The 15,302-nt window shown below is 52.1% G+C and overlaps 1 protein-coding gene across 1 annotated transcript; it reads left to right on the top strand.

The window, feature by feature from the left end:
• On the top strand, window positions 1-15,302 carry LOC116518907 (ectonucleoside triphosphate diphosphohydrolase 2-like). Its single transcript, XM_032232444.1, has 9 exons — window positions 1-147; window positions 8,516-8,633; window positions 8,733-8,883; window positions 9,729-9,888; window positions 10,068-10,295; window positions 10,574-10,843; window positions 11,346-11,465; window positions 13,406-13,540; window positions 13,704-15,302. The coding sequence occupies exons 1-9, from the start codon at window positions 31-33 to the stop codon at window positions 13,905-13,907; spliced, it is 1,503 nt and encodes a 500-aa protein (XP_032088335.1). The 5' UTR covers window positions 1-30; the 3' UTR covers window positions 13,908-15,302.

Here is a 15,302-nt window from a genome sequence, read left to right as displayed (position 1 = left end):
CAGAGTGGAAGCTGAGCGGGTAGCGGCAGCATGAGCCCCAAGAAGGCGGTGGCGGCAGCGCTGGGCGTGCTGTGCCTGGTGGCTGTGGTGGGACTCATCCTCCTTTTTGTGTCCACCAAGGACGTACCGGAGCCGCCCGACTTCAAGGTAAGGCGCGCTTGCAACCTTGGGCACCCCGTGGCCCCGGGCTCTGCAGCCGAGCGCCGCCGGAACTGGACACGAAGGGCTCCCCGCTGCCCTCCTGAGCCCAGCGCCGTCGCAGCACCAACTCCGATCTCTCGCGCCCCTTTTGCCGGAGCAGAGAGGAGCAACGGGGCTGGGCAGAGGTCATCCCGGGAGCCCCTCGGTCCTGGGAGTTGCGGGCAGGCGTGCGCGAGAAGCTTTGGGGCGCCGGAGCGGATTTCCCTGCCCGGGTGGTGCTGAAAGCCTCCCGCCGATGGGGAGGAGGGCGGCCTTCCCCTTTCGCCCCGGGCTCCTGGGGGCAGCCCCCATTCCGGCAGGGAGGGCTGGCCTGGCTAGGATGCTGCCCACCCTACCCGTGTGAAAGGTGTTTGCCGCTCCCAGCCCCAGACACGGCGGGGGGTTTCAGCTTCACGCTGTTTTCGGAACCTGTTTGACTGGCACAAGTGGGGGGCTGGCTGTGGGGCTGCGGGTGCCTTCCTGGGGAAGGAGCGGAGGAAGAGACCCTTTCCTGGGTGGCATTTGGGGAGATGCAGACGGCCCGTGTCTTGCAAGCATCTACTGGGGGCTCCCGAGGTTTATATTCTGGGGGCGGGATGGAAGAGCCGCGAGAGAGTCCGTTGCCAAGCGGACTCCGTTGTCCTCTGTAGCACTGGAGAACGGGGCTCTTGCCAGCTTCCGTGCTGAGCTCACTCTCCGTTCATCCCGAGGAACGGAGGGCTTGGTCCTCCCTCCCCCTAAAGGGAAAGGAGGTCCGGGGCAACCATGGCCAGAATGCTGGGCCGGATGGGCCTTTCCTTGGTGCCTACAAGCCTGGGCAGCCCACTGGGCTATGGCTCGCTCTGCCCAAAATAGGTTGCCTCTCTCGCTGGGGGGTCTGCTTCACGGATGGGGCTCTGGGGAGGGTGGTTGCTCCCACCGTTAAGAGATGGTGAAGCTGGAGAGGGAGAAACGAGAGAGAGAGGGAGAGAGAGAGAAGGAGAGGGGGGAGGGAATGAGAGAGAGGGAGAGAGAGAGAGAGAGAGAAGGAGAGGGGGGAGGGGAAAGAGGGTTGATTCTGTCTTTATTTACAAAGCGATTGGAGCCCATGATGATTTGGCAGAATTACATAACTGGATAACTTATTTTCTGCCCCAAAACAGCTTCCAAGCTAAACTTTCAGCTGTGGGAAATCTCTCATGGACAGGGAGGAGGCAAGGGCCACCCACCTTTCTCTCCCTGCTGAAGCATTTCCTAATTTTCAAAATGCTGATTGGCAAAGCCTCCCCCCTCCCCTGCAGCCCTTTTCCTTAAATTTTCTAGCCCAGACCCCTCCCCGGTCGTTTGGACTGCAAACCCCATCGTTCCCAACCCGGGTGGTGGGAATTGTAGTGCAACACAATTGTGGAACGTTACTCTCATTTTATTTATTTCATTTATTAAATTTATAGGCCGCCCAATCCCGTAGGACTCCGGGCGGCTTACAACGAAAGAAGAAAAAAAGAAAAGCAAAATAAGTTATATATATATATATATATATATACATATATATATATATATATATATATATATATATATATATATATATATATATATATATATATATATATAATATATATATATATATATATATATATATATATATATATATATATATATATATATATATATATATATATATATATATATATATATATATATATATATATATATATATATATATCACAACACAACTCTGATCCTTGGGCAGTCGTTTTCTGCCCAGGTCCTCCATGTGGACTGTGATGTACGCTCCCCATTGGGAGGGTGAGTACGTTCAGAGAAGCATTGTTAGAGTTGTGTTGGAGAACAGACAAACCAGCATACAGAGACACTGTAGTTTAAATAGGCTTTTCCTTTCATCCATCAAACCGTCCAAGTCATAAGGCAGCCAGTCATCAACGTCTTTCAGTTAATGGATAATCCAAATAACATTGTTGCAGAAAATGACAGGCTTTAGACTTCTCACGATACACAAAAAGTTTATTTGGCAGCCAGGTTCAGAAAGCTACCGAAATGGCTAGCATTGCAAGTTCTGAACCACCTTCATTATCGAAGCAGGCGTTCTTATACATTCTCAAAGGCAGCGTAACACAGAAAATACTTAACACATTTCCTATTGGTTATCTTGAGGAGAAAGCCTTATAAGGAGATGAGGGTCTTACTTCTCCTTTTGTCATAAGTACTGAGTACGAGTCTCTAAGCAAATTTTAGCTAACTCTTGTGATTTTGGGAGACTATTGAACTTTGTGGTTAGGCACGTGCTTCCTGTTCTTTTGCAAGCTGCAACTCTGCCTATGTCGCTTTTTAATATAGGAGTAAAGGGGCCCCGGGAGGCTGTCCAGCCTGAAGTTTGGAAGTTTGAAAGTTTATTGACATTTGTATGCCGCCCACTCCCTAGGGACTCAGAGCGGCTTACAGACAAACAAGGGAATATATAAAAATAAAAATACAATTATTTAAAATTACACAACATGCATACAACTTAGAGTGGGGCTGGATGCTAATCAACAGCCCCAGGCCTGCCGGAGCAGCCAGGTCTTAGTAGCTTTACGGAAGGCTGGAAGAGTAGTGAGGGTCCGGATCTCTATGGGAAGATCATTCCATAGGGCCGGGGCAGCAACAGAGAAGGCCCTCCCCCGGGAGGGTCGCCAGCCAACATTGACTGGCCGATGGTACCTGGAGGAGGCCCAATCTGTGTGATCTTATCGGTCTTTGGGAGGTAAATGGCAGGAGGCGGTCTCTCAGGTAGCCAGGTCCTAAACCATGTAGGGCTTTAAAAGTAACGACTAGCACTTTGAAGCATGTCCGGAAACCAATGGGGAACCAGTGCAGCTCACGGAGGATAGGTGTAACATGGGTGTATCTAGGTACACCCATTATCGCTCGCGCGGCTGCATTCTGGACCAACTGCAGTCTTCGAACACTCTTCAGGGGCAGCCCCATGTAGAGCGTGTTACAGTAATCCAGTCTTGAGGTGACAAGGGCATGAGTGACCATCCGAAGGGCCTCCCGGTCCAGATAGGGTCGCAACTGATGCATCAGGTGAACCTGGGCAAAGGCCCTCCTGGTCACAGCCGACAAATGATGTTCTAACATCAGCTGCGGATCCAGGAGGACTCCCAAATTGTGAACCCTCTCTGAGGGACGTATAATTTCACCCCACAGGCTAAGAGATGGAATAACTGGACCATCCTTGGGAGGGAGCATCAATAGCCACTCAGTCTTGTCGGGATTGAGTGCAAGCTTGTTCGCTCCCATCCAGACCCTGACAGCCTCCAGGCACTGGCACTACTGCTTCGCTGAGTTGGCACGGGGCGGACAGATACAGTTGAGTATCATCCGTGTATTGGTGGTATTTAATCCCGTGCCGGCTTGGTATGATCTCACCCAGCGGCTTCATGTAGGTGTTAAATAGGAGGGGGGACAGAACCGAGCCCTGCGGCACCCCATAATTGAGGGGCCTAGGGGTTGATCTCTGCCGTCCAACCAACACCGACTGCAACCTGTCCGAGAGGTAGGAGGAGAACCACCGAAGGACGGTGCCTCCCACTCCCACCTCTCGTAACCATCACAGAAGGATACCATGGTCGATGGTATCGAAGGCCGCTGAGAGGTCAAGAAGCACTAGGATAGAGGAATGACCTCTATCCCTGGCTCGCCAGAGATCATCGATCAGCGTGACCAAAGCAGTTTCCATGCCAAAACCAGGCCTGAAACCTGACTGAAAGGGATCCAGATAATCAGTTTCATCCAAGGTCCATCGGAGTTGAAAGGCCACCACCTTCTCAACAACCTTCCCCACGAAAGGGAGGTTGGAGACTGGACGATAGTTGTTCAAAATGGCTGGGTTCAGGGAAGGTTTCTTCAGGAGGGGTATCACCACCGCATCCTTTAGGGGGTGCGGGGAGGATCCATCCCGAAGAGAGGTGTTAACAATCCTCTGAAGCCAGCCACGTGTCACCTCCCTGCTGGTCGAAACCAGCCAGGAGGGGCACGGGTCCAGTATACAGGTGGAGGCACTCACCGCTCCCATGGCCTTGTCCACTTCCTCAGGAGTGACAAGTTGAAACTCGCTCCATAAAGTCCGATCAAGACCTTCCCCTGGCACATGAGCTGGTAACGTCCAAGTGGAGTCCAGGTCTGTCCGAATCCGAGCGATTTTATCCGACAGAAACTGAACAAATTCCTCAGCTCTATCCTGCAAAGGGTCGTCCGCATTCCTCCCTTTCAAGAGGGAGCGGGCTATTCTTAACAGGGCGGCTGGGTGCGATTCTGCGGATGCAATAAGAGCGGAAAAATGAGCACATTTTGCCGCCCGTATCGCCACTAGATAAGTCCTAATAAAGGCTCTTAATTGTGTTCGGTCGGATTCAGAGTTACTGGCCCTCCAGCGTCGCTCTAAGTGTCTCTTTTGGTGCTTCATCTCCCGGAGTTCCTCAGTGAACCAAGGAGCCCTCCTGGATCCACTGCCGCGGAGAGGCCGTAAAGGCGCAATCCGATTAAGAGCCTCCGCCACCGCTATATTCCAAGCAGAGACCAAGGACTCCGCTGGACTGTGGACGAGAGAGTCAGGTATTACACCAAGCGCCGTCTGAAATCCCATAGGGTCCATCAGGTGCCTGCGGCGGAACCACCTAATCAGTTCCCCTCCCTACAGTGGGGGATTGGTTTCCGAAAATCAAGCCTCAGTAGGAAGTGATCAGACCATGACAAGGGCAAGGTCTTAATGCCCTTCAAATCTAGATCACGTCTCCACTGTTCCGAGAGAAATACGAGGTCAAGCATGTGACCCGCTGTATGAGTCGGACCCCGAATTACCTGGGTCAAGTCCATGGCTGTCATGGAAGCCATGAACTCCTGCGCCCCATCAGAGTGTTCGCCGAGCGAAGGCAGATTGAAATTTCCCAGCACAATAAGCCTGGGGAACTCAATCGCCAGCTCGGCTACTGACTCGAGGAGCACAGGGAGGGCTGTTGTAACGCTGTTGGGAGGTAGGTACGTTAGCAACAGGCCCACTTGGCCCCCAAGGTCCAACTTCACCAACAGGGACTCACACCTGACAAGCTCCGGAGCAGGGATCCTACGAGGAACTAATGACCCTCGGATGATGGCTGCCACTCCCCCACCCCTTCTCTGGTGTCGTGGCTGATGGAGCACCTGAAATCCTTCTGGGCACATTTCAGTGAGGGGGACTCCTCCCTCCTGGCCCAGCCAGATTTCAGTAATACATGCCAGGTCTGCCCCCTCGTCTAATATTAGGTCTTGGATGAGGGGAGCTTTGTGAACCACAGACCTGGCATTTAGCAACAGCAGCCTGAGACCAGGGCCCTGAAAAACTCTCGCCAACTGGTCCTGGAGTGGAGCTAACAGGGCCGGAAGGAGGGATCGCTGTGACGTAGCGAACCCTCCTTCCCCGGTAATGGCTAGCCCTGAAGCTCCCTTCGTACCTGCCCCTCCCAGTCATGACCGTAATGCTCCGGCCCAACCCCGCGCCCGTAGACCCCCCTCCATCTTCCAAGGCCCCCGTTCTTCTTGGCAGGCCATTCAAACCAAACACTCCGAGTTGAGAGGTGGAGCCGGGCCCCCATCCACTTCTGCTTCTGCACTCAGTGGAGGGGGCTCCGGGCTGCCCTCTCAGTCCCCTCATGCGCACCAGACAGGCATCCGCCACATGCATACCCCACGATAGATTAAAAGTATAACAATATAATAAAAATAGAGATTACACTAGTTTAAAAAGGTGGGATCATTCGCTCACAGACGTACACATACATACCACATACTAAGAGAAGGTTTGCGCAGGTATTAAAAAAGGTGTTGGTATTGTCCGAGTGAGTCCATACGTAAGTTCGTAAGTTCATGGGTTGGAAACTCAACAGTCAAGTCAAAGCCAACGTGATACAATAGGTTTCTGACTCAATAGGTTTCACACTTAATGTCCAAATCTCACTTTACGTCCTACTTTAACATAGTATCATATAATCAGTTCAGAACTCAAAGTTTGCTAGCAGTTGCAAAACCTACAATAGCTCACGGCACTCAGATCAGATCAGCCCAGCATCTAACGAACAGAGAGCTAACAGTCATTCTGGCTCCCTCTTATGGCCGATTGAGGAAAACAGCAACCAATCACATTTTATAGTATGATTTAAAGAAACAGGTACAACATTGTTACATTATATATATATATATATATATATATATAGCCAACCGAACCGTTAGAATTATATTCCTAACATGGACTGCATCCTTGGTTTTTTTTAAAGGTGCTTTGCCTCCGTGCTCCATCTACTATGCCTTCTGTGATGAATTCTGAGGGATCTGGAGCAGGTCTGATCCCCAAAGGGGGCATTTGGAACTGGGCAGATGGGCGCTTGGCACCTGCAGCAGGAGAAGAGGGTGAAGCCAGGGAGATGTTGGCCAAGCAGTTTGCTTCTCCCAAGTTTCCTGCACGGATCAGCCTGGAATTCTGGGTGCATCCTGGTTCTTTTTCCGGTGCCAGGAGGAAAGCCACCATTGTGTGGGGAGGAAGGGAGGGGGTCCTATCCTGGGACAGCACCAACAGGCTTTGCATTGGGTTAAACATTATCAAGGGCAGTTTGGGAAAAAAAGGAAAAACAGACTTTGAGAATATTTACAGTAAGAGAATCTTCCCTGGGGTGAGGTGGGGGTTTGGTTCTTACATCACTTATCCCATTTTGGGGGGTGGGAAAGCAATTGATCAACATTCATCCCACCTTCTTTTAATTTGGTGGTTTTGGAGGGGAAAATCCTCCCTTCAGTGTCGTCCCCCCCCCCCCACTTCTAAAAGGGGCCTCTGTGAATTCTGTGGTTTTATTGCATTATTTCCCCTCGGCCAGGTAAGAAGGGAAACCTCCATGCCCTGCAGAAGTCTACCTGAGCATTAAAGGCTGTGGGAGAAGCAACCCCCTTGCAAACTCTGAAAGGGTCGCTGGAAACCCTCTGCAGAGCCAGGAAGCTGGGCTAACAACCGTTGCCGGGTGGCTGCCTGCCTGTCGGGAGCTCTGGGTGGCTGGAAGGGCGTTTCCAAGCCTCCCTCTTGCCTATCAAGACGCTTCCTTAATGACAGGGCGCGTTGCAGAGCACTCCCCATGCCTCCGATGTTCAGCACGGGGGAGGTAGGCTGCTTCCCCGCGTGGAGGTTCCTCAGAGCTGCGGTTTCGAAGGAGGAAGAGGGATCCTCTCCACACTTCCTCCTCCTCCTTCTGGAGGCAGATTGGGCAACGTGTCCTCTCGGAGGAGGCGGGAGGCTCACCTGCCTCACCTCCCGGGTCAGCCCTTCTCTGAGGCTCCTGGCTTTGCTTTTGGCTGCGGCTTGGGAGAGGAGTGGGAGCTGGGCGGGTGACGTAAAGTGAGATTTGGACATTAAGTGTGAAACCTACTGGGTCAGGCTGGAGAGCCTCTCGGGGCCCCTTTACTCCTATATTAAAAAGGCAGATAGGCAGAGTTGCAGCTTGCAAAAGAACAGGAAGCAAGTGCCTAAGCGCAGAGTTCAATAGTCTCCCAAGACCACAAGCTAGGTTCGCTTAGAGACTCGTACTCAGTACCTATGACAAAAGGAGAAGTAAGACCCCCATCTCCTTATAAGGCTTTCTCCTCAAGGTAACCACTAAGAAATGAGTTAAGTGTTTCCGTGTTACACTGCCTTTGAGAATGTATAAGAACGCCTGCTTCGATAATGAAGGTGGTTCAGAATTTGCAATGTTAGCCATTTTCGCTAACTTTCTGAACCTGGCTGCCAAATAAACTTTTCCTGTAGCCTGAGAAGTCTAAAGCCTGTCATTTCCTGCAACAAAACTTTCTAGTTGTTTGCTTGGAATGCATTGGCTCTAAATCAGCCTAAATCCGTGGTCTGAAATGATTTCCATTATTTATATTGCACTAACTCCGGGGTCCTCCAACTGGGCCAGATACGTGCAATGAACGCTTGTGTTGCTGCAGAGAGTCTCTCCCTTCGGGGCCTTTTTTGGCGGTTGGAGGGGGGCAGAAATTCCCACTTGGGATCTGCTTTGGCCTCCTGGTGGGGGGCTTTGGGCGAAGGCTGGAGGGGAGAGCCGCTGGTGGTAAAGAGCCGCAGGGCCTCGTTCCAGTGGGACGGCATAATCTTGAAGCTAATCTTGAGGCTGTTCCTAAACATGGGAAAATGGGGGGCTCACTTGGTGTGCTTCCAATAGCTTCCAATAGCCCTGCAGAGAGATTGGGTCAGGGCGAGAGACGTTGCTTTGTGTCCCCCGGGGTGGGTTCAGCCAAAACTGGGGACCTGACTGATGTTTCCTCCCCTCCCCCTGTTCAGTATGGGATCGTATTGGATGCGGGGTCTTCCCACACGGCCATGTTTGTCTACAAATGGCTGTCCAACAAGGAGAACGAAACTGGGATTGTCAGCCAGCACAGCGACTGCCACGTGAAGGGTAAGCAGAATGGGGGCTCTGCATCCCCCGCCCCCTCCCCTTGTTGCTTGTGGGAGGGGGATCCCGCTGGCCTGGCACTCAGGGCAGATGACTTTGCAGGAGGCGGTATCTCCAGCTACATCAATAAAACATCGGAAGCCGGGGAGAGCTTGGTGCTCTGCCTTGACCAGGCCCTGAAGGATGTCCCGAAGGTGAGGCATGGCATCACTCCCCTCTACTTGGGCGCCACGGCTGGCATGCGGCTGCTAAAGTAAGTCTTGGTTGACTCCCAGCCCCATGGCCTCCAGCGGGGGCTGAGTTTGGCCATCCCGTCCACTTCTCAAGCTTGCTAAAGTAGCAGTGTCACCTGGCAGCAGTCGGTGCAATTCATCCCGTCCAGCCTTCCCTTGGGGCAGAACCAATCCTCCCCCCCAATGTTTACGCACTGAATCTCTGTGTGCCCCCTGGGTCACCATTTCCAGCGAGTTGGCAGCCCCTGACCCTCTGGCAAAGAAGGGGGTCACGCTGTCTGCCTCTGGGGACCCTCCTTCCCTTGGCAGGAAGAGTTGTGAGCAGGAGGGGTGAGCTGGAGCAAAATAAATGGGGGTGGGTGGGACCCCTCCTCCAAACCAATGGGGTTGTCTGGGCTGCTGATGTTCGCAACGGTTCTCCCTGGGAATCCAACTCAGTTTATATTCTGAGTTGGGGAAGGATCACACTGCATTGACGTGGATCGTGGCAGCCCCAAGACCTCAAACAGACCCTGGGTTGTGTGAACCAGCGAGGGCAGATTCTGGGTAGCTACAGGCCAGTGGTGAAATTCAATTTTTTTTTTACTACTGGTTCTGTGGGCCTGGCTTGGTGGGCGTGGCAAGGGAAGGATACTGCAAAATCCCCATTCCTTCCCCACTCTGCGGCCAGCCGGAGGTGGCATTTGCCGGTTCTCTGAACTATCAAAATTTCTGCTACCGGTTCTCTAGAACCTGTCAGAACCTGCTGGATTTCACCCCTGCTGCAGGAGCAATTCCAGAGGGCGGGGGAGGGTGAGACTCAGCCCTGGTCCAAGTCATAAAGCCTTTCATTATCTGTGCGTGTTGTGTGTCTGTATATGGGTAGCATTTCTAAACCTCAGGTTTCAGACAGTATCCTTGAAGCTGTGACCTCCACACTGAAGAAATACCCCTTTGACTTCCGGGGAGCAAGGATCCTGAGTGGGGAGGATGAGGGCTTGTTCGGGTGGGTCACCGCTAACTACCTCCTGGAGAACTTCGTCAAGGTAGGACCACCTGGCCTATCCTTGGGGGTCTTTGCCCAAGGAAAAGTTCCCTGCCCTTCCTCCTGAGCCGTGCACCAGTGGCCGGTCTTGCTCTGATGTCAGCACAGGATCACAGCCCGGTGGGCCATTGGTTGAGCTCCATGACGTCACAGAAGGCCTGCCTTGTCTTCTCTTCCCAGTACGGGTGGATCGGGCGCTGGATCCGCCCCATGAAGAGCACGGTGGGGGCCATGGACCTGGGCGGGGCCTCCACCCAGATCACCTTCGAGACCACGGCAGCCATCGAGAGCCCTGGCAACCAGGTGACCCTGAAGCTGTACGGGCACCAGTACAAAGTCTACACACACAGCTTCCTCTGCTACGGCATAAACGAGATCTACACCAGGCTGACCTCCAAGATCCTGAAGGTATGGCCTGGGCAGGAGCCCCCGGTGGGCAGTTGTGGCACAGGGACCAAGGCTGGGGGTTTATAGGGCCCCCTCGGCTGGGATTGGCTCCTGCAGGACAGCTGGCAGAATGTCCCTGAAGGTGGGTGCTGCAAAGGGGCCCCTAAAGTGCAATGGAGGGAAAGGGGCTTATCCCCACCTTGGTGATGGCAGATACCAAGGCTGTGCATGTCTGTGTGGAGTGGGTTTACCCCTGTCTTCTGCTTCACCAGCCCCTTCCTTATACTTTCCGCTCACAGGCTAAAGCTTACGCCCTCCGACTGGAGAACCCCTGCTGGCCACGGGGATTTGAGCGCAGCTTTCCCATGGAGAGCATCTACGAGTCACCCTGCACCACCTCCGAGAAGCCCCCCAACAGCAAACTCAATGACATGGTGAACATGAGGGGCTCTGGAGACCCCGCCCAGTGCTTGGCACATGCAGAGAGCCTCTTCCGGTTCACAAACTGCTCTTATTCCAGCTGCTCCTTTGACGGGGTCTTCCAGCCGCCCATGGAGGGAAACTTCATCGTGAGTTTTGCTGAGGGTTGGGCTGGGGGTGGTGGTGGTCCTGGGGCAGACACGGGAACTGAAGCAATGAAGCTGTGGGGGCTCCATCATTGGCAGGTTTCATAAAGAGGCCATTTGCCTGAAATGATACAGGGTTTCTTGCTTGAGCAGGGGGCTGGACTAGAAGACCCACAAGGTCCCTTCCAGCTCTGTTATTAGGTGTCCCCCCCCCCCACTTCTTGGCAAGGGTGGAGTGCTACTGCCCCCATGTGGGAGAAGAGTAGCATGACACCCCTTTTCCAATTCCGCTTGGGGCAGGGCCTGCTCTCTAATTCTTCCCTAATTGATTCCCTGCTTGGCTTCCCTTCGCTTCCGCCTGTGTCAGCTGGCGTGACTTTACCATGTTTCTCCATTTTTTAAAAAGACATATATTACACATGTCCTGTATTGGCCCCTTTGGCAATATCACTTTAAGGATCTTAAGCTAAATTGCTCATCCCCTCTTTTTCTTCTTCCCCTAAAGGCCTTCTCGTCATTTTTCCACACGGTGGATTTCCTCCGGTCAGTGATGAAAAGACAGGTAGCCACTCCAAATGACCTCAGAGAAGGCGCGGAGGCCATCTGTACCACCCCCTGGAGTGAGGTGGGTTTGTCCCCCTGACCTTCCTTCCCTTCCTCCAACCAGGGCCAAATCCTTTCAACTTTGCTAGTCATGTAAACATCACTGGTCGTCCTCCGTCCCCCGAATCCGTTTTCAAAAATGGGTTTAAACCTGAATTGAAATGAAATGGAGAGTGTAGTGGCTGATGGGTAGGACAACAGCTGGCAGCTTCAGGGAGGGGGGTGTCATCTGGTCTCCTGCCACCTCCAAGCCAGGTCTCAGTCACAGGTCTGTTGTGAGAATTGAAAAGGGGAAGATAGGATCATGGCAATTTCCTTGAAGTAGCTGCCAAAGGAAGAGATGCTTGTGATGCTCCAGCTGCTTGGTGGAGCGTCACGCAGGTGCAGTACATTGCGTGTGCATACGCAAATGGCCCGGTTGGGTCAAACACAGCTCAGGAACATGGGCGAGCGGGCAGGCCCTCCGAAGCACCATACCAGAACGGTGCCTGTTCTGACCCCCTCCTCCATCCAGTAGCGATTGCCGAGGCAAACTTAACTGGAATGTACTTTATTAGCAAGAAACCAAAACCTTGGTGGCTGAAAGCCAAGCATAACAAACAAATAAGGACCTTGGCAGCAACTCAGACAAGCTTTGGCAACAATCCAGCCTGCCAAGCTAGTTACAAAAGTTCTCCAACTTTTAGTCAATGCGTTGACTTCTGCAAGAGGGGCGTGTGTACAAGCAGTCTTTTTATAGTCTGGAGAGGAATCTAATGACCACCAGCTGAGTGCAATTACCTCCTGTACTTGCGCAACTGTTCCTGACACCTATTAGCTCTTCAGTGCCGGGCATCCAGGAACAACTCACTACTGGCGTCTGGATCACTCTCCCTTGTCTCCTCCCCACTGGTCCAAGGCTCAGGCGCCTCCTGGTGGCCAACCAGCCTCTCTGCGCCCTGCTTGGAGTCGGAACCCTGTCCAGGGTCCTCCACATCCTCCAGAGCCAACTCATAGGGCCCCTCGCTGTCGGATTCTGATGGCAGCTCCAATGGCTCCTGCTGGGCCACAACAGGGTCATACTGCCTGCAACCCACCCCTGCAGCTACTTAAGGATAACCAGAGAGGAAGAGAAGCAGTCGAGATGGGGGGATGCCTAGGTGGATTTGCTGAAGGGACCCCTCAAAATATGGCCTGGCCAACAAGAATTGCAGATGAATTTTCCAAGGTGGTCTATGACTGAATAAAGATTTGATGATGATGATGATGATGATGATGATAATGATGATGATGATGATGATGATGATGGAGGAGAAGGAGAGGAAGGGGAAAGGGAAAGGGAAGGGGAAGGAGGAGGAGGAGGAGAGACCGCCTGCTGCCAATCACCTCCGCTAGACCGATTAGATCCCACAGATTAGGCCTCCTCCGAATTCCATCCACCGGCCAGTGTCGACTGGCGACTACCCGGAGGAGAGCCTTCTCTGTGGCTGCTCCGACCCTTTGGAACGAACTCCCCGTGGAGATTCGAACCCTCACCACCCTCCAGGCCTTCCGCAAAGCTGTTAAAACCTGGCTGTTCCCACAGGCCTGGGGCTAAAGAGCTGTTGCCCCTGTCTGGAATGGTATGACTGTTGTGTGTTTTTAAATTATGTATTGTTATGTATCGTTTATTTTTTATTTTTTTGTCTGTACCCCCCCCTTCCCTAACTTGATTTGTTAGCCGCCCTGAGTCCCCTTCGAGGGGAAAAGGGCGGCATATAAATATAATAAATGAATGAAATGAATGAATGAAGGAGAGGAAGAAGAATAACCAATCCTTGGAATGAACATGGAGTGAATAATTTGTGTGTGAGGGGTGAATAATCTTTCCATCTCCATCATGAAGGGGAGGAGATCAAGTGGGGCTGTGTTGGGTGGCGGATGAGAGCAGCTGCCCTTTCGAAGGCCGAAACTCAGCCTGGGCGTTTCTTTCTGCCACTGCAGCTGCTCAAGAAGGGGCCGAAACTGGAGCCCTTTTTGCAGAACTACTGTTCGATGGCCACCTTCGTCTCGCTGCTGCTCACCCGGGGCTACCACTTCAACAACTCCACCTTCCCCGACATAGCCTTCCAGCAGAAGGTAAGGGGGTTTTCCTGGGGAAAGGCTTGGGGGGAAGAGGGCTGGGGAGGGGAGGGGGTTCTGCAGTGGATGCGGGTCGGCTGTGGGTCCTCAGAGCAGCTGCTGGATGGGGGCACAAGGGAGTCTTTGTGCAATTGTGGGGGGTTGTTTCCCGCTTTTGCAGGCCGGGGACACGACTGTCGGCTGGGCCTTGGGCTACATGCTGAACCTGACCAACATGATCCCGGCGGAAGAGCCTGGCTTCCGGAAGGGCATCAGCTTCATCCCCTGGGTTGGCCTCATCTTCCTCTTCATCGCCATCCTTCTGGGCAGCTTGGTCAGCATCTTCTGCCTGCTGAAGTCCTCCAAGGACCGAGGGGGGGTGTAGGCCAGCTCTCCCCTGGTCTTGCACTGGGGGCTCCAGCCTTTTTGCCAAAACTCAGGAAGGAAGAAATGGGGACAAATGGAAGAGCCAACGCTTCACGGAGATGCTGCTTTGGATTTGACCTTCTTGCAGACAGCATACACAGCTCAGCCACTCTCCCGCCTCCTTTTTCCTTCCTGGAGGGCCACCAGCCCCCTCCCTTCAAGAAAAATGTGCTGCCATTTGCAAGGAAAGCTTCTGGAGACTTCCAGGCCTCCCCTTCTTCCTGCTTCATGGATACTCAGGAATTTCTTGCCCATCTTAAACCCCTCGACTGAACAAGACGCTGCCCCCACCCCAGGACAAAGGACCCTGGGAGGAAATGTCATGGGCAACCCCAGGGCCTTAGTGTCTCTCAACAGGCATCAGCCGCCTTCAAAAACCGGGGGTCCCTGGAGGAGGAGCCAATGTCCCTATGATACGGACATGCAGTCTCGATGGCCTGAGACTGCAGCTGACACTTTTGCCACTTGGGGGTCCAATCAGACCTAAACTGTCCCGAAGAGAAGACCACGTCTTGCTGATATAAGGGACAATGCAAATCTCTGGTTGATACAAGAGAAGGACTTCAAGCTGGCGACAAAAGGCAGCCTAGCTGATGAAGTGGGGATGGCTATGGAACGGAAGGAAACAAAAGGAGAAAGTGTGATCATCTGGTGAATCCTTTCTGTTTTGAAAAAAAACCTGCCCAAAAGAATCTCTTTTTTATGCTAAACTAAATCCTTAAGCAGAAGCAGCGGAACTGATCTTCATTGTTTTGTTTTGGTTAATATGCTTTTCTTCTTGTAACTATTGAAATGCTCCTCACAATTTTTTTTCTCTCTCCCCCCTCTGCTTAAAGTGAATGGTTTTTCTTCTTCGGCTCCTTCCTGCTTTATTTTTCAACTTAAGGACTAAAATCTCCTCTCTACGCTAACAAAAATCATCTATTATTTGCTATTAAACTCCATTTAAGAACTTTGTCCCTCCTAAATCTGAGACAACACAAGAAAGTGAAAAATACTGATTCTGCTGCTCGAAAGCTACAGGCTAGAGCTTTTTTTTGAAACCACACATTTGTTCCTGTTTCTCCTTTGATCTCACAGTCTTCGTGCTTCAAAGCTCTGTAACTAAAAGTGATAAGAGCCAAGGGCACAAATTGTTTACCACAGCTGTCTCTTGAGAGCTCTATTGGCACTGGGAGAGGGCAAAAAATGGAACCTCTGTCTTTTGAAGATTAAAGCTACAGTGGCAGTAATTTACAATTTGGAACATGGAGCAATTTACAGAAGAGGAAACTTTCATTTTGCAAAAGATTTGGGATGCAATTCAAAAGTTATTGGTAACTTGGAGAATTGACAAGAAGATAGAGTTTATACC

This window comes from Thamnophis elegans, chromosome 16 (assembly GCF_009769535.1).
Source record: "Thamnophis elegans isolate rThaEle1 chromosome 16, rThaEle1.pri, whole genome shotgun sequence".
NCBI classification, from domain to species: domain Eukaryota; kingdom Metazoa; phylum Chordata; class Lepidosauria; order Squamata; family Colubridae; genus Thamnophis; species Thamnophis elegans.
Note: the sequence above shows the minus strand (reverse complement) of the source record. Positions and strands in the feature narration are given on the sequence as shown.